The 24,598-nt window shown below is 41.8% G+C and overlaps 1 protein-coding gene across 3 annotated transcripts in view; it reads left to right on the top strand.

Annotated features, from left to right (window-relative positions):
- Window positions 1-24,598, top strand: part of LOC132870507 (GTPase IMAP family member 8-like) — a 41,394-nt gene that overhangs the window by 15,247 nt on the left and 1,549 nt on the right. Inside the window, exons 1-4 of one of the 3 annotated variants that reach the window (XM_060904171.1) lie at window positions 11,543-11,567; window positions 14,962-15,012; window positions 15,344-15,961; window positions 20,324-20,932. In XM_060904171.1, the coding sequence (XP_060760154.1) occupies window positions 11,552-11,567; window positions 14,962-15,012; window positions 15,344-15,961; window positions 20,324-20,932 (1,294 nt within the window). In that variant the 5' untranslated portion in view covers window positions 11,543-11,551. Of the gene's footprint in view, window positions 1-11,542; window positions 11,568-11,691; window positions 12,011-14,961; window positions 15,013-15,343; window positions 15,962-20,323; window positions 20,933-24,598 lie in introns of those variants that run through there. The other 2 variants (XM_060904173.1, XM_060904172.1) reach the window with 2 other exon arrangements.

Here is a 24,598-nt window from a genome sequence, read left to right on the forward strand (position 1 = left end):
ACTCCCATAAACTTGAAAGCTACTACCTCAACCACAACACACGCAGTATGTGGCAGGAATCCAGTCTGTCACAAACTATAGTAGAACCACAGCAACCGCAGACCCCCGAGATGCCACCCTGCCAGATAGCCTTAACACTTTCTATGCCAGGTTCGACAGGCTGAATACGAATACACCCTCAAAAGCTCCCTGTGACCCTACGGACACTGCCTTTCAGGTGACACACACACACACAGGTCCTGAAGGCTCTGAAGATGAACCCCCACAAGGCCGTGGGACCCAACGGAATCCCTCCCAAAATTCTGAAGGCCTGTGGGGAACAACTAGCTGGTGTGTATGCTGACATCTTCAACTTGTCATTATCCCAGGCTGTAGTCCCCCGTATTTTCAAATCTTTCACCATCATACCAGTCCCCAAAAGACCAGACACATCCACCCTAAATGACTTCAGGCCAGTGGCACTCACATCAGTCACCATGAAGTGCCTAGAAAAACTAGTCCTCACACACATCAACCACACAGTCCCGGACACTGTCGACCCCCTTCAGTTTGTCTACCATCCCAATCGATCAGTGGACGACGCGGTAGCAATAGCCCTACACCACACTCTGCAACACCTGGAAAGCAGCAGAATGTATGCCAGGATGCTCTTCCTGGACTACAGTTCTGCCTTCAACACCATCTGCCTGGGCAAGCTGACCGAGAAGCTGACAGACCTTAGTATCCCAACTCCCACCTGCAACTCGATTCTGGACTTCCTGACAGAAAGACCACAGGTGATGAGAATGGGAGGACAGATGACTGCTGAGCTCACAGTCAGCACAGGATCCCCACAGGGCTGCTGCCTTAGCCCCAAACTCTTCACCCTGTATACCCATGACTGTGTCTCCACCCAGGACAACACCATCATCATCAAATATGCTGATGACACCACTATCCTGGGGCTCATCAAGGAGGGAGACGAGTCAGGGTACAGGACCCTGGTAAATAACATTCTTGTCTATGGAGAGAACGACCTCATCCTGAACGCAGACAAGACCAAAGAAATAATACTGGACTTTAGGAAGAATCCTCCCCCTCTACAGCCTCTCATCATCAAAGGGACTGAGGTGGAGAGGGCCGGCAGCTACAGATTCCTGGGACTGCAGGTTACATCTGACTTGAGCTGGACTCTTAACACCACAGCCACAGTGAAAAAAGCCCAGCAAAGGCTTTATTTCATCAGTCTGCTCAGGAAAGCTGGTCTGAACCATCGCCCTCTCACCCTGGTCTACAGAGGACTGAGAGAGAGCATCCTCACCGTGTGGGTGCAATCAGTTAATTATTGAAATTAAGTGATCAGTCTCATTAAATCAGTCTCATTAAATTTGAAGGTTAATAATTAAAATGAATCAATCCCATTGAATCGTTTACTTTGACTCATTTTAATTGAATCATACCATAGAATCAGTCTCATTTGAAGTGAATCATTCAGTGAATCATTTAGTGAATCATACCATTAATCCTGGATAAATTACCAAACAGCTAGATTATGGTATATTTCCAAATTATTATTGATCACTTACTATATTACATAAATCTGCACCTTTTTGAATTCTTTGCGATTGGGGACTTCAGATATTGTTCACACCAACAAGATGAATATACACAGCTTTGATAATAAATGAATTTATTATACAAAGATAAAAATAATAAATCAATATATACAAGCAGTGAGGTGTATATATATATATATGTGTGTGTGTGTGTGTGTGTGTGTGTGTGTGTGTGTGTGTTAGGCCCCTAGGCCTGAGCCAAGGTGTGTGTGTATGAGGGAGCTATAAAATTTGGAATGTTCTTATCTGATGTTTTGGTATGTTGAGTGTGGAGGAGGGGCTTGACCATGTGTTTAGACAAAAGGCTAGTTCTGTATAGCTAACCAAAATGTGTTTGAGCATGAGGTAGGCCCAGATTAGCTTCGTGTTGCTAAGCTAAGACAAAAGGGAAGCTATCTAAAGTGTATCAGGCCTGGTCAGGCCTGTTGAGCACGTGTTTTCTCAGTAACAAAAGGATTCCACACTCATAACATTGCCAAACTCACTGAAATCTTAATAAGGTCAAAATGTGTGTTAAGAGAATTATGTTAGTAAGAAGAATAAGAGAAAGAGAGAGACATGCACAGCCTATTAAAACAAATGAGATTAAACAAACAGAACAATTCAATTCGACATGCTGCGTGTCTAATAGTGTAATGAATAAACCTGGGTTTAAATTCACACTTTCAATAAAGCAACTTCCTAAAACTAGCTTAATTATTATGCCCAAATATATTTTACTCAATATCTTGCCTCTAGCAAAGTTCTGAGAAGATGTTCGCCGTTGCAGAGGTTCGCTGTTCATGAAGCACGTGAGTCGATTCCGTGAGTCGATTCCGTGGACAGAGAACTTCTCTTGATCCAACGCGTCGTTCGTGATGAAAGGAAAGTCTCTGATTAATGTGCACAGAACTTCAATCAGGAGGAATTCTGGTCGCTCCTAATTACAAATTAAAACTGCGTTTGAGCTGCAGTAGTGACGTCACTTCTAATACGAATAAACCGGTTGTAACTCCGGTTGAGTTTAAAGATCGCGCTATTCTAGACTTTTACCTTGGCCAGTGGTTAGGCACAGAACGCGCTGGATGGTGAATCTTGCAAGAAGGAAGTGTTTTCGGGTTTGAGAACATCTCTTTTGTGCATCTAGATTCCTTGGAATCCGGACACGAGAGACAAAGAGCGAAGCTTCCGCCTGGACTTATGCGCGCATGGCAGACTGACATAGATGATCCCGCCCACACGTGATGTAGGTCACGCGGAAGAGGACTGGGAGTTGTAGTTCTTAGAGACAAAATGGCGGCATGATACCTACAGTCCCCCTTTTGGTCTCAGGGGTATGACGGAGTCGTAGCACTGAGAGCACCGTATCGTATCATCGCCGTGTCCATAGTCCTTGAGGTAGACTTGTTCTGCACAGTTCATGGTGTCCTGTGAAGACTGTGTAAACTTGTGAGTTCCAGTAAGACAGTTAGAGACAGAGGAATTTTGGGCATATAATCACTATGGGCATTTGGGGCATATAATCACTATCTAACTAACTAGATCAAAACCACATCAAAAAAAATATTAAACATTGAACATGAAACATGTAGTGTTCAATTTCTTATGCATAAAAAAAACAAGAAAAGAGAAGAAATGAAGGAAGGAAAGAAATATTAGTGTTTGGGTTGGCAAACCTAATCTTCTAGAAATCTTCTGTGTTTGGTAATAGCAGTGGGTGGTCTGGCCAGAGAGCGTGCACTACTGCGGCTAAAGCTGTCAGGGACACAGACCATCTTATCTAACTTGGCATGTATTATGTATGGGTTGCCTGGGCAGACCCAGTGGATGTCTTTAGTGGGGGTGCATATCTCTAAGTCTTGTGGATTCACAAAAATGAGGATAGCACTGCCAAGACTATATGCCAGGTGTATTTGCGATGAATACACACTAGTAATAATAGCGGATTTTAGTATTTTATCTACCATGCTATACTGAAGGGTTATTACTTCATTGGGTTGGTGAAGTCTGACCGGGAATGTTAGTGTACGCTTATGGTTGAGTGATGCGTACAAGTTAGGTGGATAGGATGGGCCTAGCTGTCGTCCACCCCCTTTTGGAGTGAGGACTGTTCAACAAGGTTTGATTCGATTATCATGGAAATAGATATGAAAGCATTTGATTAGGCCTAGATGTCCTAATGTGATACGCGACGGGGAACGGTTTTCCCACGATCGAAAGGTCTCGACCAGGGTGGTAGGAACTTCTCTGAGATTCGGGCATAGTAGGCTTTGTGTCCTTCTACTCTCGAATCGAGATTCTTTTGGGCACCTGTAAAAGGTTGACTGTAGGTGGCGTCGTAGGTCGGCGACATGTTGATGTGCGGTGTATGCAATCGCGACACTCATGGCCTCTGGTTTGTATAGGAGATGCGGGGAAAGAACCGACTCTCGCCCAGTCATCATCCCAAAGGGTGTGACTTCAGTGGCGCAATGAGGGGTGGACCGAATGGCCCTTAGCACCAAGGGAAGTTTCACGTCCCAAATTTTACCATGGTTTGTGATATACTTTCGCAGCATGCTCACAATGGTTTGAATGGCTCGTTCAGCCTGACCAGAGAATTGAGGGTGGCACGCGATATGGAATTTCGCCTCGACGCCTAACATGTTCCACAGCACAGCCATTACACCAGCAGTGAAATGGGTGTCTGTGTCTGAGTCGATGGATAGAGGGAGGTTTTTCAAAGAATTGTGGCCACTAGGGGGAATCGCGATGTCGGGTGTTTTGACACCGGACTCGGTGTACAAAGACATGAACTGAAGTTCATCGGAAATTTGATCTCGCGTGGCGCTCGGTTGATCGGTGTTCGCACTAATCTCGTCGCAACGGTTTTGTGCATATTTTGTGGGATCCAATGACTGTGGGGTTTTGTTTTGTGTGAAGCTGACTAAGTTTATGTCACAGGGCTTGGTTGGGATTGGGTCGCCTTGTGAGAGCCGTGTGTCTGAGAAATGGTGGTGAAGACTTTAGCGCACATGAGAGGTGCGTTTTGTGTGTTTGCCTTCGCCACCAGGGGGGCCCTACATCCTGACCCTCGCCTGCTGTTTCGGAGGGATCTCCTCCCCCTTTCACAAGATATACCCGTGGTTCCTGGCCTAGTCATGCCAGCGAATAGCTTTTTGTCATTTTTCTTGGGCTCTTTTGTTTTATCTGTTGAGGGGTCTGACCTCTCCTGTAACAGTTCTTTAATTTCAGCCAACTGGGCTTTTAAAGAGTCCAACTCTGAGGGGAACTCACCAGGTTGGTCTGAGTCACTGTGTTGGTCATCTCTACCCTTACGTTTAGAGCTACGGTCGGAACGCTTCTGCCGTTTCTGGTCAGAGCGGGGATGACGTTTTTGCTGCCAACCGTTTTGTTCCCTACGACCCTTTTCATGTGATGGGCGATTGCCATAGTCACTGTGGACTTGCCCTCGGTCCCTCCTGGCCTTACCTTGTCAATTTTTCACTCACCTTTGTGATGGTTCGGCAAGGGGCGGTTCGGACCGGGATTTCTCCAGGGGGGTCCCCCTTTTGGAGCTTCGCCTCCTTCTAAGGTTAGCGGGGGCCCATTTGCATCCTGGAGCCTAAGGACTCTGGGTTCATCATCATTTCCGTTTGCGGTTTTGACAATGGTCTCCCAGGTCATTTGGGCTAGTCGCCTAGTTTCCCCTCATCGAATAGCAACCTTGTCGACACGTCAGTGTGACATGGGTCCACACGCTTGGGTGGAGGTTATGTAAGAAGAGAGATATGAAACCTCTATCTTCTTCCAACCCTGGTGCGCTACTACCTTGGAAATAGGCAGTACGTAGCCGTCTGTAATATTCACGAGGCGCCTCAGACTGTTTTTGTTTGATTTGTAATGCACACAATGTCGCGGAGGTTTCGTCCATGTATGGCGCATATTCTTCCCTCATGTAATTGCGAAGTTTCGAATAACTATCGCGAATGTTTGGGGGTAGTGTCTCTAAAAAGGCACGAACGCTACTACTGGAGGTCTTCCAGATTAGTCTAAGTTTTTCACATGTTGTGGCGTTCGGCAGGTCCATCAGGCATCGATCAATTTCTTGTAAATAGTCATTTACATTAGTTCTTTGATTGTCGGGATCGAATTGTTCGACATCTTTGGCAAGTAAGTCAATTTGCCGTAAGCGAAGGGTTTGGTGCACGTCCTTGTGCGACCTTCTTGGCTCTTCTGAGCACTCACTATCTAAGCTACTCTGGTGTTGTTCCCGTTTCGCACTAGATTCATAGTCTGATTCATCTGAAGATTGATCAGGGGTACTATAGCACACTGACCTGGGTGTACTAGGGTCCTGGGCTCCAGATGAGTGCAGGATGGCTCCATCTTGGCTAAACGACGGAGTCGAGTAGCGAGTTGATGGAGTTTGGTGGGGTGTCTGGTCCTTGACCAGATCATTTACGGTGTCCGGTTCAGACGCCTCTTCCCGCTCTGAGCTTTGGCACATTGTTGGGGGTCTTTCACGCCCCTCGCGCTGCTCTTGGGGGGTCTGCTCCTGGGCAGCCCTCTTAGCAACCATTTCGGCTTTCTCTAGCCATTCGGTGCAATCGTCAAGGGAGGTCTTCAAGAGCTAACGCTCCCTATGTAAATCATTATTATCGGCTGTCAGCTCGGCGTTGCTGGTAGTCAGCCTTTCAACCTCTCCGCGGAGGCTTCTGATTTCTGAATCAGCATCTTGGAAGTATGATAGGAATAGCTTACCTAGTGCCGCTTGGACACTAAAAGTTGTTCTTTTTGGATCTCTCTCATGTTTGTTTGAATTGTCTCTGTTGTTTTGGCATTCACTCTCACTCGTGCTCTTAATGTTTGCCTTCCCGGAGGCAGAGCAGTGAATGAGATCTGCGATGACCTCCAGGAGAGACACGTCTTGAGCGGTGTCTTCCATTTTTGAGACACGAGGGGATGCCATTTTACTTAGGCTGGATACTAGATAATTAATCAATGAGTTAATTATTAATTAATCGTTATTAATTAACATTAACTTTTAATTAATAAGGTTTATTGGTTTGGAAATGCTCTCTTATCCTAAGTTGAATAGGTTATGAGTATTTGTGATATGGTTATCACGCTACTGTTAACCGTTTTAACACACCTGGGGATATTGAATTAAACTGATAGTTTATTTGTTGTTGCAACAATATTCAAGAAGTCAACAAACCAATCGCCTCACACAGGGCACCAATTACTGTGGGTGCAATCAGTTAATTATTGAAATTAAGTGATCAATCTCATTAAATCAGTCTCATTAAATTTGAAGGTTAATAATTAAAATGAATCAATCCCATTGAATCATTTACTTTGACTCATACCATAGAATCAGTCTCATTTGAAGTGAATCATTCAGTGAATCATTTAGTGAATCGTTCAATGAATCATTTAGTGAATCATACCATTAATCCTGGATAAATTACCAAACAGGTAGATTATGGTATATTTCCAAATTATTATTGATCACTTACTATATTACATAAATCTGCACCTTTTTGAATTCTTTGCGACTGGGGACTTCAGATATTGTTCACACCAACAAGATGAATATACACAGCTTTGATAATAAATGAATTTATTATACAAAGATAAAAATAATAAATCAATATATACAAGCAGTGAGGTGTGTGTGTGTATATATATATATGTATATGTGTGTGTGTGTGTGTGTGTGTGTGTTAGGCCCCTAGGCCTGAGCCAAGGTGTGCGTGTATGAGGGAGCTATAAAATTTGGAATGTTCTTATCTGATGTTTTGGTATGTTGAGTGTGGAGGAGGGGCTTGACCATGTGTTTAGACAAAAGGCTAGTTCTGTATAGCTAACCAAAATGTGTTTGAGCACGAGGTAGGCCCAGATTAGCTTCGTGTTGCTAAGCTAAGACAAAAGGGAAGCTATCTAAAGTGTATCAGGCCTGGTCAGGCCTGTTGAGCAAGTGTTTTCTCAGTAACAAAAGGATTCCACACTCATAACATTGCCAAACTCACTGAAATCTTAATAAGGTCAAAATGTGTGTTAAGAGAATTATGTTAGTAAGAAGAATAAGAGAAAGAGAGAGACATGCAAAGCCTATTAAAACAAATGAGATTAAACAAACAGAACAATTCAATACGCTGCGTGTCTAATAGTGTAATGAATAAACCTGGGTTTAAATTCACACTTTCAATAAAGCAACTTCCTAAAACTAGCTTAATTATTATGCCCAAATATATTTTACTCAATATCTTGCCTCTAGCAAAGTTCTGAGAAGATGTTCGCCGTTGCAGAGCTTCGCTGTTCATGAAGCACGTGAGTCGATTCCGTGAGTCGATTCCGTGGACAGAGAACTTCTCTTGATCCGACGCGTCGTTCGTGATGAAAGGAAAGTCTTTGATTAATGTGCACAGAACTTCAATCAGGAGGAATTCTGGTCACTCCTAATTACAAATTAAAACTGCGTTTGAGCTGCAGTCGTGACGTCACTTCTAATACGAATAAACCGGTTGTAACTCAGGTTGAGTTTAAAGATCGTGCTATTCTGGACTTTTACCTTGGCCAGTGGTTAGGCACAGAACGTGCTGGATGGTGAATCTTGCAAGAAGGAAGTGTTTTCGGGTTTGAGAACATCTCTTTTGTGCGTCTAGATTCCTTGGAATCCGGACACGAGAGACAAAGAGCGGAGCTTCCGCCTGGACTTATGCGCGCATGGCGGACTGACGTAGATGATCCCGCCCACGCGTGCCGTAGGTCACACGGAAGAGGACTGGGAGTTGTAGTTCTTAGAGACAAAATGGCAGCATGATACCTACAACCGCAGGCATCACTGTTTGGTATGGTAATACCACACAGGCAGAGAGGAAAGGGGTGGTTCTCCACTATAGTTGCAAACTGGTGTCACCTCACTTAAGTATTCTGAGACCAGGCCTTTAAATAAAATCAGGGTGTCTGTGTTCATATGCCTTCCTATTGATTATAAAAATTAATTGATATTAAATTTTATCCACTCAAATATAATAGTGTTGGTAGAATTTTTCATTGGAAGTACCCAAGGGGGTCCAAAATGCGTGTCTCATACATCCCAGAAGGAAAATAAACCCTTGCTGAAAAATATTTATTGGTGTTATTATTTTGTGTCACCCATTTAAATATGATCAATATTGTCCATGCAGCATGAAGAAAAGCACATTTTGAAAATATTTCCAATACTAGTCAGAAATTTTCCCGCCAAGAAATTGATTTTTGGTGTCCCAAGTAATTAAGTCAGTACACTAATGGCCCTTTTCCACTACCCTTTTTCAGCTCACTTCAGCTTGCTTCAGCTCACTTCAGCCCGACACGGCTCGCGTTTCGACTATCCAAAAACAGCACGACTCAGCTCGCTTCAGCCCTGCTTAGCCCCCAAAACTCGCACGGTTTTGGAGTGGGGCTGAAGCGAGCCAAACCGAGCTGAGTGAGGCTAGGGGCGTGAGGAGACACTGCCCTGCGCGCTGATTGGTGAGGAGGAGTGTCCTCACATGCCCACACACGCCCCGCGAGCACGCTGGGATCTGTAAACACCGTAAACCCGGAAGAAGGAGAATTACGAATTACGAGAATTATGAAGCCTTATGCGCCTCGCCTCATCTATACGCTGTTGGCGTTGTCGGTGACAACAAGCCACAGCACCAAGACCAGCAACACTAACGACTCCATGTCCTCCATGTTTATTGTTTACTCTCCGGGTTGTGAGACTACCGCTTAAAAGCTCACTGATGTCACTGTTTGCGCCGCCAAACGACATCACCTGACGTCCACCCACTTTCGCTAACTCCACCCAATGTGTCCACCCACTTCCAGCCAGCACGGTTCAGCGCGGTTGTAGTCGAAATGCAACTCCAACAGCCCCACTCAGCTCGACTCAGCACGGCACGGCTCAGCCGCGTTGGTAGTGGAAAAGCGGCATAACAGTACTAACTAGAGACACCTGGGGAAAATGGACAGAACTATTCTAATGAGATGACTGCAGTGCATTGTGGGAATCCCACAAGTTCAAGGGAGGGAAACATTGAATTTCATATTGTGGTAGTTTTCCAGCATTGTTCAGGTTTGTATGGCAATTTTTAACAGAATTTATAATAGCAGTCAATACACTAACACTTCTAGAATGATGTAGGCCCAGCTTTGTCATGAAAACATGTTTGTGCCATGAATGTGAGTTAGAAGACCTTTCAACTAGACTACAATGCACAGGCATCATATACACATCTGCACCCTGGTGACCAGATGATGAACTATTTGTCCATACACTAACAGTCCATACACTAACACCGGGGTCTGTTTGTGTACTGACTATTGTGTTAGTGTACTGACCAATCTGATAGGATGACAGTTTGATGTCTCTCAATCCCTTTTGTCAACCTACTAGTATATAGGCCTATACCTAGTACATGTATCCTACCAGGATATCTTTAAAGGTTTTCTGATTAGGCCTAGTCAATTTCTGAGAGTGTCTGTGTACTGACTTAAATTTGAATTTGCCCCTCCCCCCCACTCACCTTTTACAAACTTAATTTTACTTCCAGCTTTTTACTACCATTTTTGAGGTTCAAAAATTAAATCTATTACTGTTCTGCTCAAATAATCAACTTCGTTGTCTTATTTTTGAACATGTCAGTACACAAACATGCTGTCAGTACACAAACGCTGCACCCTTTTAATACATATATTTATTGTTCTATTGTGATAAATATATATTTTCAAATAGAATTATTTATAATAAGGCCCAGATTTGTAATTGGGGTCAATTACATTTTGATTTTTGTCAGAGATTATGGATTTATTAGGCATTTCAGAGACCTGTTTGTGTACTGACAGAGACAAGGGCAACCTTGACCTTGAAATGACCTTGAATTTTGCCATATCAAGCAATAAGATACTTTGATAAAACTCCAAAATTGGCTACCAGAATTCTGCCTTATGAACTTATCAGTTTGCTCAAGGTCCATATCCCAATTTGCAACTCTAGTGGAGAACCACCCCAAGCTCTGCAAAGAGTCATAAAGACTGCGGAGAGGATCATAGGGACAAAACTTCCTTCCATGGACTCTATGTATGTGCAGCGCTGTCAGAAAAGAGCAGAGGGAATCATCAGAGACTCACTCCACCCAGCTCACTCTCTGCTCAGACACAAACACTACAACCTGAGACACAGCAGAGCGGACAGCATCATCACTCATAGAACACGGTTCTTCAACAGCTTCTTCCCTGCCACAGTCAGACTGATGGCAAAACAAAACTATTGAATAAGTGCAACAATAACCCATTACTACCTCACTTCACTTGTCATATGCAATGTGATATATTATTATCTGTGAAATAGGATTGTGTTATATACCCTCTGATAAATGTGCAATATTCTAACTGTGCAATATCCCCACATAACTCTCATCCCCCTCCCAAAATGTGCAATATTTCCATACAACTTTCCCCTCTTTTCATAATCCAGGAACAGCACTCAGGACTAGCCTTTTATTTTATTACTGTTATTTAACATTTGCCCTCTCCTTCTGTTTAATACTTGTATTTAAAATTTTGTACATATTACCACCTTTTTGTATAGTGCTTTATATTTATTATAGTGTTCCATTTCCTAACATTGTATTGTATAGTGTTTATATATTTCATATTTTTTATTATAGTGTTCTATTTCCTAAACTGTTGACTCTGAGAGCCCTGCACAAAAATTCCAATGTCTCTGAACTGTTGGGTGATGCACAAATGACAAATAAAAAACCTTGACCTTATAAGGGCTTCAACTTTTCACCAGCATTCAGAAAACAGGTGGGAAAAGATAAGTACACAATCATTCAGAGAGTAATGAGCAGCCAGGTTTTACTCACGAAATTCATAAGATGATTTAATCAACCAGAAGTGTGACGTTAGCCCCGGACAGGTAAAGTTGCTTTCATTTTCCATTTCAGTGCTGTTACGAAATGGCGTCGAGTAAAGGTAAGCAGCAACACATCTTTTATTCAGAGTACTATATCACACGCTTTAAAGGTTTAAAATGTTAAAAGTTTTCATCATTTGTTAAAACTCGTTTCACTCTTCAGCCATATACGGGTTTTATAGGACTATTTTATAAGATCAGCCATGTCAGTATTTTTCTCCAGACTCCTCTGAGAAAGTTACTGAACCGGTTCCTGTTTTTCACTGAACTCAGAAGAGTCGTCCGGGAATCTTAGTCCGGAGGCCTGTGTCCGGGATTTAAAACAAGAAAAATAATTATGCAGATGTCACCTCGTACTGGGAAAAACCCTCTGATCTGATGTCCTTTGATCAGGAGGACAGAGTGGCAAGAGGAGCCTTGTGATCATGCGTCTAACAAGCGAGAGCAGAATGAAAAAACAGGCCGAGGTTCAAGGAGCATTTAGAAACCAGAGTTAAAGCAGGTAATGTGTCAAATTAGAGGAGCGCTGGACGGGAACTGATCTGATACTGAGGGACGGAATTGTCTCTTTTTGCAGTTAATTTTAACTCCCTCTCATATATAATATATAGTCATGAACCGGCTCAAATTCAAGACAAAAATCAGGGAGACAACAAAAATAATCAAAATTAACATATAAACTAAATTTATTTAACGAATATTAAAACAAAAACAATTAAAATGATGTAAATCAAGGAGGTCAGTAGTATAGTGAGTGTGTAAATGAAAAGAAAAATATTGTAAATGAGTACTTTAAATAAAGAAAAGACTGACCACACCCAAAACAAAACCTATCCCAATGTCCAGCCTGATGGAAGGAGAGAGAGAGAATTAACTGCATCAGTCCTCTTATATAGTAATCAGGAACTGAGTAGGTGCAGGTGTAACTCCCAGTCTCCTGAACACAACAGGACCACCTCCTGAAGAGGAAGAGGAGGGAACAACAAACAAGGAAAACCAAACAGCAAAGAAGGGGTCATGGGGTCATCACTATCTATCTATCTATCTATCTATCTATCTATCTATCTATCTGTGTGTGTGTGTACTTTATAAAAGTTAAAAGTGGTAAGACTTTTTTTTGCAAGAGACTCAAGTGTGACTGGTTTTTGGAAAATGCAATGGGGCGATACTGTACTATTATACTATACTGTACTATTATACTATACTGTTTCAGTCGGTTACTACAAAGTCGTCTCTGGCTACTATGACAGCACGACACCTACATAAAACACGCAGTGCTGCTAACACACCGCTGTGCTGCTGCTGTGATCACTGTACTACTGATCCGCCCAAACCACTTTGTTTATTTCACCCCAAAATCAGCCCTTTTCCAGTGCATTTTGAAAACTGCTGGACAGGACGGTTGGAAGAATAACTGGTTTATTTTTTTTTAACTTCATCTCATTATCTGTAGCCGCTTTATCCTGTTCTACAGGGTCGCAGGCAAGCTGGAGCCTATCCCAGCTGAATACGGGTGAAAGGCGGGGTACACCCTGGACAAGTCTCCAGGTCATCACAGGGCTGACACATAGACACAGACAACCATTCACACTCGCATTCACACCTACGCTCAATTTAGAGTCACCAGTTAACCTAACCTGCATGTCTTTGGACTGTGGGGGAAACCGGAGCACCCGGAGGAAACCCACGCGGACACGGGGAGAACATGCAAACTCCACACAGAAAGGCCCTCGCCGGCCACGGGGCTCGAACCCGGACCCTCTTGCTGTGAGGCGACAGCGCTAACCACTACACCACCGTGCCACCATTTTTTAACTTATGTAGCTCAAATAATATAATAAGTGAGTTAAATTTACCCAGTTGCTGGGTTATAGAAAACAACCCAGAATGAGTTAAAACAAGAAGCCATGGTCATCACTATCCCCAGCCACAAGGATTTTATGAACAACCCAGCATTTTAGATGGTACTGTCCAGTCATGGCTTAAACAATTCAGTAGGGCTCCAGATAAAGCTGTCATCTATAAAAGTAATGTAAAAGGACATTGGCTTGCAGCATTGATCGATGTAGAAGTCATATATTTTTAATTTTGAACCTCTTAATACTTAGAACATTATAAGCCCATTGCTTTAATATTGATTTATGTCATAAATGCTATGACACCTTCATAAAACGCTACCCAGCTTTTTTCAGTAGGATGAGCACACAGAGTTGCATTGATGTAGCTTTACGTAATTTCTGAGAAAACGTATCTAGATTGAGTCCAATTGTACAAAGTCCAGTAATGAAAATCAAAGGCCATAACTCTGAAAATAATAATAATTTCTTGTAAATGATTTTCAAACACAACTTAAATCTAAGCATGTAAAGTTTCATTGATGTAGCTCATGTAGTTTCTGAGAAAACTTGTCCATCCGTCTGTTTCAATCTGGACTCCATTCCGACAGTGGGGAAAATAATTATTTGATCCCCTGCTGATTTCATAAGTTTGCCTGGTTACAAAGAAATGAGCAGTCTATAATTTTATGGTACTTTTATTTTCACAAATAGAGACAGAATATCAACAAAACGTCCAGAAAAAAAAACACATATAAAGGTTATAAATTCATTTGTATTTGATTGAATGCAATAAATATTTGATCCCCGACAAACCAGCAAGAATTCTGGCTACCACAGACCAGTTACTGTCTGTGCCCATGAGCCACACAGATTAGTCTGTCACTTTAAGAAAGTACTCCTAATTTCTACTCGTTATGGTTATAAAACACCTGTCAACAGAATGAACCTCTTCCAGCCTCTCCACCACAATGGGCAAGACCAAATAACTTTCAAAGGACATCAGGAACAAGATTGTAGACCTGCACAAGGCTGGAATGGGCTACAAGACCCTCAGCAAGAACATCGGTGAGAAGGAGACAACTCTTGGCGCAATTATTAGAAAATGGAAGAAATATAAAATGACCATCAATCGCCCTCAGCCTGGAGCTCCATGCAAGATCTCACCTCGTGGGGTAAGGATGATCATGAGAAGGATGAGGGATCAGCCCAGAACTACACGGGAGGAGCTTGTTAATGATCTCAAGGCAGCTGGGACCATAGTCACCAAGAAAACCATTGGTAACATACGATGCCATAATGGATTAAAATCCTGCAGTGCCCGCAAGGTCCCTCTGCTCAACAGGGAGCTCACTTCCTGTTTGATGGCTTGACCACTGATTTTTATTGGCTGCAATGGGTGAACACTTTGGCGAATCAAAAAGTCAACAGATGATGGTTTTGAATCTTGGTCTGAAGATAGTCTCTGCCAAATTTCATAAAGATCGGACAAAATTTGTAACTTGTGGAAACTTAATCATTTTTGATAAAATCCAAAATAGTAGAAAATTCCATATGGTGGAAATTGATGTAATGGTGTGTGTTGAACCCAACTTGATAGAATTTTTCTCCCTCACAGGGTTTTTATGCCCTAAGAGATGTAAAAGCATGCCGATATCTCCACCCACAAGTGAGTATCATTGACTTCACAACATCCAGAGATGATACTGTCATTTGTCTGATGATTTATAATTCTATGAATGAATAAATGTTATGTTTTACAGAACTATATTTGAACAATGTTGTTAAAAAATGTGCCTTAGTTGTTGCATTGTCACAATACCAAGTCAGTGTTGTCCCTGAAAGCAGCTTAAACCCTAATCAATTGGGTCTCTCTCTCTCTCTCTCTCTCACACACACACACACACACACACACACACATATACACAGATCAGACATAACATTAAACCACCTGCCTGATATCGTGATCATTCATATTTTGTTTCCTAATAATGTTTCAGTGTCTGAAGTGAGAATTGTGCTGCTGGGGGAAAATGTTCTCCTGACCAGTAGAGTGGGAAACTTCATCCTGGGCAGATCTGCATTTGAGACTGAACTTCATCTTCCTTCAGTAAAGCTGCACAGTGAGAGAGCCAGTGGTCACGTGGAGGGAAGAACCGTCATCATCATCAACACGCCTCATCTCTATAATCCAGATCTCTCTCAGGAGGAACTGGCTCAGAGAGTAAAGGAGTGCATTTCTCTCGCTCATCCTGGACCTCATGTGTTTCTGTTAGTGCTTCAGTCAGAAAAATTCACACATGAGCAACACGACAGAGTCAGAAGCATATTGGAAACTTACAGCCCGCTGTCTCGGAAACGCTCAATAATGATAACTACAGGTGAAGACCATGGATTCATCAGTGAATGTGAATTTAGACACCACAGAATTCAGAATGTATCTAAATTCAATAAACATCAGGTCCTTCAGCTTTTGTGGAAAATAGATGCAGTGGTGAAGGAGACCGGGGGAAGTGCGCTACAAGAGAAGAAACACTCAGGAACACTGAGAAGACATCAGGAACATTTAAGTGAAAAAACAGCAAAAACAGTAAAGGAACAACTGGAGGAGAGTAAAGGTACGTGTAATTTATGGTTTTCAGTCATGACCATGAGATGTTAAAGCTCGAGTAAAATCTACAGTTAAAGCTAGTTTCCCACACTTCAGTGCATGCTATCTATTGCAGCTTCCTCAGAAATGTTCTTTATTGATTGGGTCAACTTCTAAATTAATTAAGAAAGCATTTTATCGCGATACAATTAAATACGTACAGCAGAATGTGGAAGAAGGTTGGAATAGGCAGTAAAAACTCTGATTTAAAACTTTCACAAAGAAGGACATCAGTGGAAGAAATTAACATTCAAGTTGAATAAATCTACAATTTCTTTCCACTTCAGAGTTTTCCCTCAGCAGTGGGGGGAAGAAAATTGGAATTAAGCTCAAGGCTTTGTGAGAATGTAGTAAAGAACATGCAGTGTATTACAGTGTCAGTAAATGTAAGTCCAAAGGGAACTTTGTAGTTCTGATAGAACGCTAACACCATAAAAAAGCATTTTAATACAAAAAAATGATCAGGTCTGCAAAAAGACCTGATGATCCGTCACCTGTTTCGGTCTATACAAGAGTAAACCCTGATACTGATACTAATGTCTTGTGTAAAGCAGTCTCAGCCACCTTTATATAAAATATTTATGAATAAATAAATAAATAAATAAATAAATAATTCAGCTATATTACATGTCAGTGTTTCCAAGGAGAGATGATTTGTGTTAAATAAGTGCACACCTCACAATCACAGTGGAGTTCGAGTATCTTCTGTTCAGATCTCTGTACTCTCATACATTATGGTGACACTAAATACTAGGGAAGTAAACAAAGACTTTATTTGGAGTGAACAGATAATGCAGCCTACATGGATATGAATACAGATATGGACGTTCAATGGAGTATATTTTGGGTTAAAAAATGCATCGAGATCCTCATCTCATCTCATTATCTCTAGCCGCTTTATCCTGTTCTACAGGGTCACAGGCGAGCTGGAGCCTATCCCAGCTGACTACGGGCGAAAGGCGGGGTACACCCTGGACAAGTCGCCAGGTCATCACAGGGCTGACGCATAGACACAGACAACCATTCACACTCACATTCACACCTACGGTCAATTTAGAGTCACCAGTTAACCTAACCTGCATGTCTTTGGACTGTGGGGGAAACCGGAGCACCCGGAGGAAACCCACGCGGACACGGGGAGAACATGCAAACTCCGCACAGAAAGGGCCTTGCCGGCCACGGGGCTTGAACCCAGAACCTTCTTGCTGTGAGGCGACGACGCTAACCACTACACCACCATGCCGCCCGCATTGAGATCCTGCAGGATGAAAAAATTATTTAAATTAAAAAAAGTTTTCATTTAAATGTGCAGTTTTAAAGGCCAGCTGTCACTGATGTTCGTGTGGAGGTTTCAGGAAGAACTCCACTTTAACTTCAAATCAAAAATCTCACAAAAAGATTGAATATAGTCCAGAATGTTTGGACAGAGGGACAGTAGACATATTTCTATTTGATTGAATGCAATAAATATTTGATCCCCTACAAACCAGCAAGAATCCTGGCTACCACAGACCAGTTACTGTCTGTGCCCTTGAGCCACACAGATTAGTCTGTCACTTTAAGAAAGTACTCCTAATTTCTACTCGTTATGGTTATAAGACACCTGTCAACAGAATGAACCTCTTCCAGCCTCTCCACCACAATGGGCAAGACCAAATAACTTTCAAAGGACATCAGGAACAAGATTGTAGACCTGCACAAGGCTGGAATGGGCTACAAGACCCTCAGCAAGAACCTTGGTGAGAAGGAGACAACTCTTGGTGCAATTATTAGAAAATGGAAGAAATATAAAATGACCACCAATCGCCCTCAGCCTGGAGCTCCATGCAAGATCTCACCTCGTGGGGTAAGGATGATCATGAGAAGGATGAGGGATCAGCCCAGAACTACATGGGAGGAGCTTGTTAATGATCTCAAGGCATCTGGGACCATAGTCACCAAGAAAACCATTGGTAACATACGATGCCATAATGGATTAAAATCCTGCAGTGCCCGCAAGGTCCCTCTGCTCAAGAAGGCACATGTACAGCCCCATCTGAAGTTTACCAGTGAGCACCTAAATGATTCAGAGAAGGCTTAGGAGAAGGTGATGTGGTCAGATGAGACCAAAATTGAACTCTTTGGCATCAACTCAACTCATTATGTTTGGAGGGAGAGAAATGCTGAATACAATCCCAAGAATACCATCCCCACCATCACACATGGAGGTGGAAACATTATACTTTGGGGCTGTTTCTCTGCTAAGGATACAGGACAACTTCACTGCATCTCATTGTTGAAAAGGTATCAGTCAGGGCACGGGTAAAAAAACATTTCCATGCCATTAGATATACCATGGAGCACAGTGAAGACAGTCATCAAGAAGTGGAGAATATATGGGACAACAGTGACATTACCAAGAACTGGACAATCCCTCCAAAATTGATGAAAAGACAAGATGAAAACTGGTCAGGGAGGCTGCAAAGAGGCCTACAGCAACACTGAAGGAGCTGCAGGAATTTCTGGCAAGTACTGGTTGTGTACTGCATGTGACAACAATCTCCTGTATTCTCCATATGTCTGGACTATGAGGTGGGGTCAAAGAAAAACATCCAGGCCTGGCTAAATTTTGTAAAAAAAAAAAATACATCAACTCTCCAAAAAGCATGTGGGAAAATGTGTTATGGTCTGTTGAACTTTTTGGCCACAATTCCAAAAGGTATGTTTGGCACTGCGCATCACCAGAAGAACCCCATACCCACGGTGAAGCATGGTGGTGGCAGCATCATGTTTTGGGGTTGTTTTTCTTCAGGTGGAACAGGGGCTTTATGGGAAATATGAACAGTTCTAAATACCAGTCAATTTTGGCCCAAAACCTTCAGGTGTCTGCTAGAAAACTGAAGATGAAGAGGAATTTCATCTTTCAGCACGACAATGACCCCAAGCATACATCAAAATCAACAAAAGAATGGCTTCACCAGAAGAAAATTAAAGTTTTGGAATGGCCTAGCCAGAGCCCAGACCTAAACCCAATTGAAAATCTGTGGGGTGACCTGAAGAGGGCTGTGCACAACAGATGCCCTCGCAATCTGACAGATTTGGAGCGCTTTTGCAAAGAAGAGTGGGCAAATATCGCCAAGTCTACATGCGGCAGGCTGATAGACTCCGACCTAAAAAGACTGAATGTTGTAATTAAATCAAAAGGTGCTTCAACAAAATATTAGTTTAAGGGTGTGCACACTTATGCAACCAACTTATTGTGCGTTTTTTACTTTTTATGTATTTCCCCCAACAGATTTGTTTGTTTTTCAATTCTCCAGGTTATAGGTCACATTAAAGGTGGGAAAATTTTTGAAATTATTTGTCATGGTCTAATTTTTTTACATCAGAAAAACCAATCATTTTAATGGGGTGTGTATACTTTTATATCCACTGCAAGTGATTTTTGCCAGTTAAATGCTTTAATAACGGAACTTTTAGATCTAGAATAGAATATAGCTGAAAGCAGTGATGAGGGGACCAAGCATATCAGCAGGCAATAGTTGCCATGGAAACATATGTTGTTAAGGCTGTATGCAATGCAAGGTCAATTGACCAAACCTTGGCTGAGATATGAGCTCACGTCCTGTTTGGTGGCTTTGCTGCTGAAATTGTTCAGCTGTAATGGATGAATGGTTTTGAAAATAAAAACTGAACCTTTGTCTGAAGATGATCTGTGCCACATTTGGTGACAATTGAACAAAATTTGTGGTCTGTGAATTTTTTTTAAACTTTTAGATACAATCCAATATGGCGCTGCATCAGTTAGGCTATCGAGACAAATTGCTGTTTCTTCCCCTTGGGATCCCCTACAGTATTACCAGACACAAGGATTATTTTAAAGGCAAATGCAACAACAGTTATTAAGCAAAATGCATTTTTATTTATTGCAGCATCTCCTGGTAGTCAAATGACACAATTTTTCTGCTCCTTCAAAATGGGGTCCCAAGTTCATGTACACAGTTTGGGTTTGATACATCAAAGCATTGCTGGGATATGAGCTCACTTCCTGTTTGATGGCTTGACCGCTGATTTTGATTGGCTTTAATGGGTGAACACTTTGGCGAATCAAAAAGCCAACAAATGATGTTTGTGATTCTTGGTCTGAAGATAGTCTCTGCCAAATTTCATAAATTTCATAAACCCTAATCAATTAGTTTAACGTTGTGTTGTCTTAAGGGTGTCTCTCTCTCTCTCTCTCACACACACACACACACACACACACACACATATATACACAGATCAGACATAACATTAAACCACCTGCCTGATATCGTGATCATTCATATTTTGTTTCCTAATAATGTTTCAGTGTCTGAAGTGAGAATTGTGCTGCTGGGGGAAAATGTTCTCCTGACCAACAGAGTGGGAAACTTCATCCTGGGCAGATCTGCATTTGAGACTGAACTTCATTTTTCTTCAGTAAAGCTGCACAGTGAGAGAGCCAGTGGTCACGTGGCGGAAAGAACCGTCATCATCATCAACACGCCTCATCTCTATAATCCACATCTCTCTCAGGAGGAACTGACTCAGAGATTCAAGGAGTGCATTTCTCTCGCTCATCCTGGACCTCATGTGTTTCTGTTAGTGCTTCAGTCAGAAAAATTCACACATGAGCAACACGACAGAGTCAGAAGCATATTGGAAACTTACAGCCCGCTGTCTCGGAAACGCTCAATAGTGATAACTACAGGTGAAGACCATGGATTCATCAGTGAATGTGAATTTAGACACCACAGAATTCAGAATGTATCTAAATTCAATAAACATCAGGTCCTTCAGCTTTTGTGGGAAATATATGCAGTGGTGAATGAGACCGGGGGAAGTGTGCTACAAGAGAAGAAACACTCAGGAACACTGAGAAGACATCAGGAACATTTGAGTGAAAAAACAGTAAAGGAAAACCTGGAGGAGAGTAAAGGTACGTGTAATTTATGGTTTTCAGTCATGACCATGAGATGTTAAAGCTCGAGTAAAATCTACAGTTAAAGCTAGTTTCCCACACTTTAGTGCATGCTATCTCTTGCAGCTTCCTCAGAAATGTTCTTTATTGATTGGGTCAACTTCTATATTAATTAAGAAAGCATTTTATCGCGATACAATTAAATACGTACAGCAGAATGTGGAAGAAGGTTGGAATGGGCAGTAAAAACTCTGATTTAAAACTTTCACAAAGAAGGACATCAGTGGAAGAAATTAACATTCAAGTTGAATAAATCTACAATTTCTTTCCACTTCAGAGTTTTCCCTCAGCAGTGGGGGGAAGAAAATTGGAATTAAGCTCAAGGCTTTGTGAGAATGTAGTAAAGAACATGTAGTGTATTACAGTGTCAGTAAATGTAAGTCCAAAGGGAACTTTGTAGTTCTGATAGAACACTAACACCGTAAAAAAGCATTTTAATACAAAAAATGAACAGGTCTGCAAAAAGACCTGATGATCCGTCACCTGTTTCAGTCTATACAAGAGTAACTCCTGATACTGATACTAATGTCTTGGGTAAAGGAGTCTCAGCCACCTTTATATAAAATATTAATTAATTAATCAATTAATCAATAAAAAAAAAAAATAATAATAATAATAATTATTATTATTATTATTATTATTATTATTATTATTCAGCTATATTACATGTCAGTGTTTCCAAGGAGAGATGATTTGTGTTAAATAAGTGCACACCTCACAATCACAGTGGAGTTCGAGTATCTTCTGTTCAGATCTCTGTACTCTCATACATTATGGTGACACTAAATACTAGGGAAGTAAACAAAGACTTTATTTGGAGTGAACAGATAATGCAGCCTAAATGGATATGAATACAGATATGGACGTTCAATGGAGTATATTTTGGGTTAAAAAATGCATCGAGATCCTGCAGGATGAAAAAAATTCTCATCTCATCTCATTATCTCTAGCCGCTTTATCCTGTTCTACAGGGTCGCAGGCGAGCTGGAGCCTATCCCAGCTGACTACGGGTGAAAGGCGGGGTTCACCCTGGACAAGTCGCCAGGTCATCACAGGGCTGACACATAGACACAGACAACCATTCACACTCACATTCACACCTACGCTCAATTTAGAGTCACCAGTTAACCTAACCTGCATGTCTTTGGACTGTGGGGGAAACCGGAGCACCCGGAGGAAACCCACGCGGACACGGGGAGAACATGCAAACTCCGCACAGAAAGGCCCTCGCCGGCCCCGGGGCTCGAACCCGGACCTTCTTGCTGTGAGGCGACAGTGCTAACCACTACACCAGCGTGCCGCCGAAAAAAATTATTTAAATTAAAAAAAGTTTTCATTTAAATGTGCAGTTTTAAAGGCCATCTGTCACTGATGTTCGTGGGGAGGTTGCCAGGTTTCAGGAAGAACTCAACTTCAAGTCAAAAACCTCACAAAAAGATTGAATCTAGTCCAGAATGTTTGGACAGAGAGACAGTAGACATTAATTTTTAATTTAAAAAACAATAAACCAACAACAGAAAAGTTAAAAGTGGAGTGCGTTTGTGATTAGGAGTATACTGTATATCTGCAACACACAGAAATTATAGGCAGAATCTGGCAACGCTGTTAACGGAATAAAAAATCTTTAACATTATTCTAACACTCCTGTGGCTCTTGGGAAATGAGGAACACAAGGTTTTATTTTTTTATAGTTTCATTTTATTTACAGATTTGCTCACACTTTTCTGTGTCTTTATTTTTTTTAATTTATGCTCTGGGTCACACATGCGCTCTCTCTCTCTCTCTCTCTCCCCACCTATGGACACCAGCATAGCTCTACTGGACTCTCTGCAAATACTCATTTAATTCATATTAATTTGTCTGCTCATTGCAAATCTTTTTCCTTGTTTTTAAATGATTGTTCTCTGTTATTCTTAAAAAATCTTTCTGGAAGCTGCAGTCATGATAAAATACTGCCTAAAGGACTCCAGAAACACTCAGAGTGCCTCCAGATTTATAGAAGTGTCTGATAAGAATGTCCATAGAAATTTCTGGTATTTATGGAATCTAACGAACAAAAAAAACCTTATGTAAATCTGATAACATATTATTAGATGGCTATTATTGTCAACTGTAAGTTTCTTCATTGGGAAAGTCTTTGTTGTTTTGAAACAGTTACAGTATGTGGTAATAGTTTATCTCATCTCATTATCTCTAGCTGCTTTATCCTGTTCTACAGGGTCGCAGGCAAGCTGGAGCCTATCCCAGCTGACTACGGGCGAAAGGCGGGGTACACCCTGGACAAGTCGCCAGGTCATCACAGGGCTGACACATAGACACAGACAACCATTCACACTCACATTCACACCTACGGTCAATTTAGAGTCACCAGTTAACCTAACCTGCATGTCTTTGGACTGTGGGGGAAACCGGAGCACCCGGAGGAAACCCACGCGGACACGGGGAGAACATGCAAACTCCGCACAGAAAGGCCCTCGCCGGCCACGGGGCTCGAACCCAGAACCTTCTTGCTGTGAGGTGACAGCGCTAACCACTACACCACCGTGCCGCCCATAATAGTTTATTATTAATAATAATAATAATAGTTTATTCAGTGACATTTGAAAGAAGATATAAAACTTGCCAGAAAGTTCCATAGGACATCTGGTTCAAAAATTAAACTGTTAAATTATATAATAAATTGAATAAATATATTTTTTAAAGTTGTTAGAATTTGTGACTAAAATGGATTCTTCTTCCAGAAGTCCTGTTTTGTTTTTCCCCCCCTCACTGATTTTCAGTGTTTCCAGGGCAGAGTAATGGGCTTCTCAGAAAAACCTTCTGGTACAGACCACGCCCACTATCAGTTTAAATCCAAATATGAATATTTTTAGCTCGAAACAGATACAGATAAAGATAATGTTATTGGATTACACCCAGTACATGCACTGTAGCTTTGAATGTGTTTTTTCTTTTGCAATGTCTGATCTGAGAATTATTCTGTTGGGAAAAAGTCTCTCCGACACCGGCAGTGTGGGAAACTGCATCCTGGGCACAACTGCGTTTGAGACTGAAGGGTCTCGACATTCAGTATCACTTCAGTATGGGAGAGTTAGAGGACATGTGAAGGGAAGATCCATCACCATCGTCAATGCACCTCATCTTTTTCAACAAAGCCTCTCGAATCATCAGCTCACACAGTCTCTTAAAGAGTGTGTGTCTCTGTCGGCTCCTGGACCTCATGTGATCATGCTAATTGTACAGCCAGAAGATTTCACTGAAGCAGACAAAAGAAGAGTGGATCGCATTCTTTCAGATCTGTCTCAGGAGGCTCATAATTACACCATGGTGCTAACGACAAAGAACATAGAAATCAGCACCAGTGTAGCTCAAGATCAGGAAACTGTCCTACAGGAGATCATTGCTGAATGTAATTACAGACATTTAAATTTCAGTGGATGCAGCCAGGATGCTCTTGTGAAGAAGATGGAAGAGATGGTCAAGGTGAATAAAGGAAACCTTATCTGCGAGGTATATGAAGAAGCCGACTCTGCAGTAGGCCAGAAACCATCTGAGCAATTCAGAGGTCAACTGGAAAATCAAGAAACAGTAGGACTGGGAGAGCATACTAAACCAAAAAAGCAA

The sequence above is a fragment of the Neoarius graeffei genome, chromosome 22, assembly GCF_027579695.1.
Source record: "Neoarius graeffei isolate fNeoGra1 chromosome 22, fNeoGra1.pri, whole genome shotgun sequence".
NCBI lineage: Eukaryota > Metazoa > Chordata > Actinopteri > Siluriformes > Ariidae > Neoarius > Neoarius graeffei.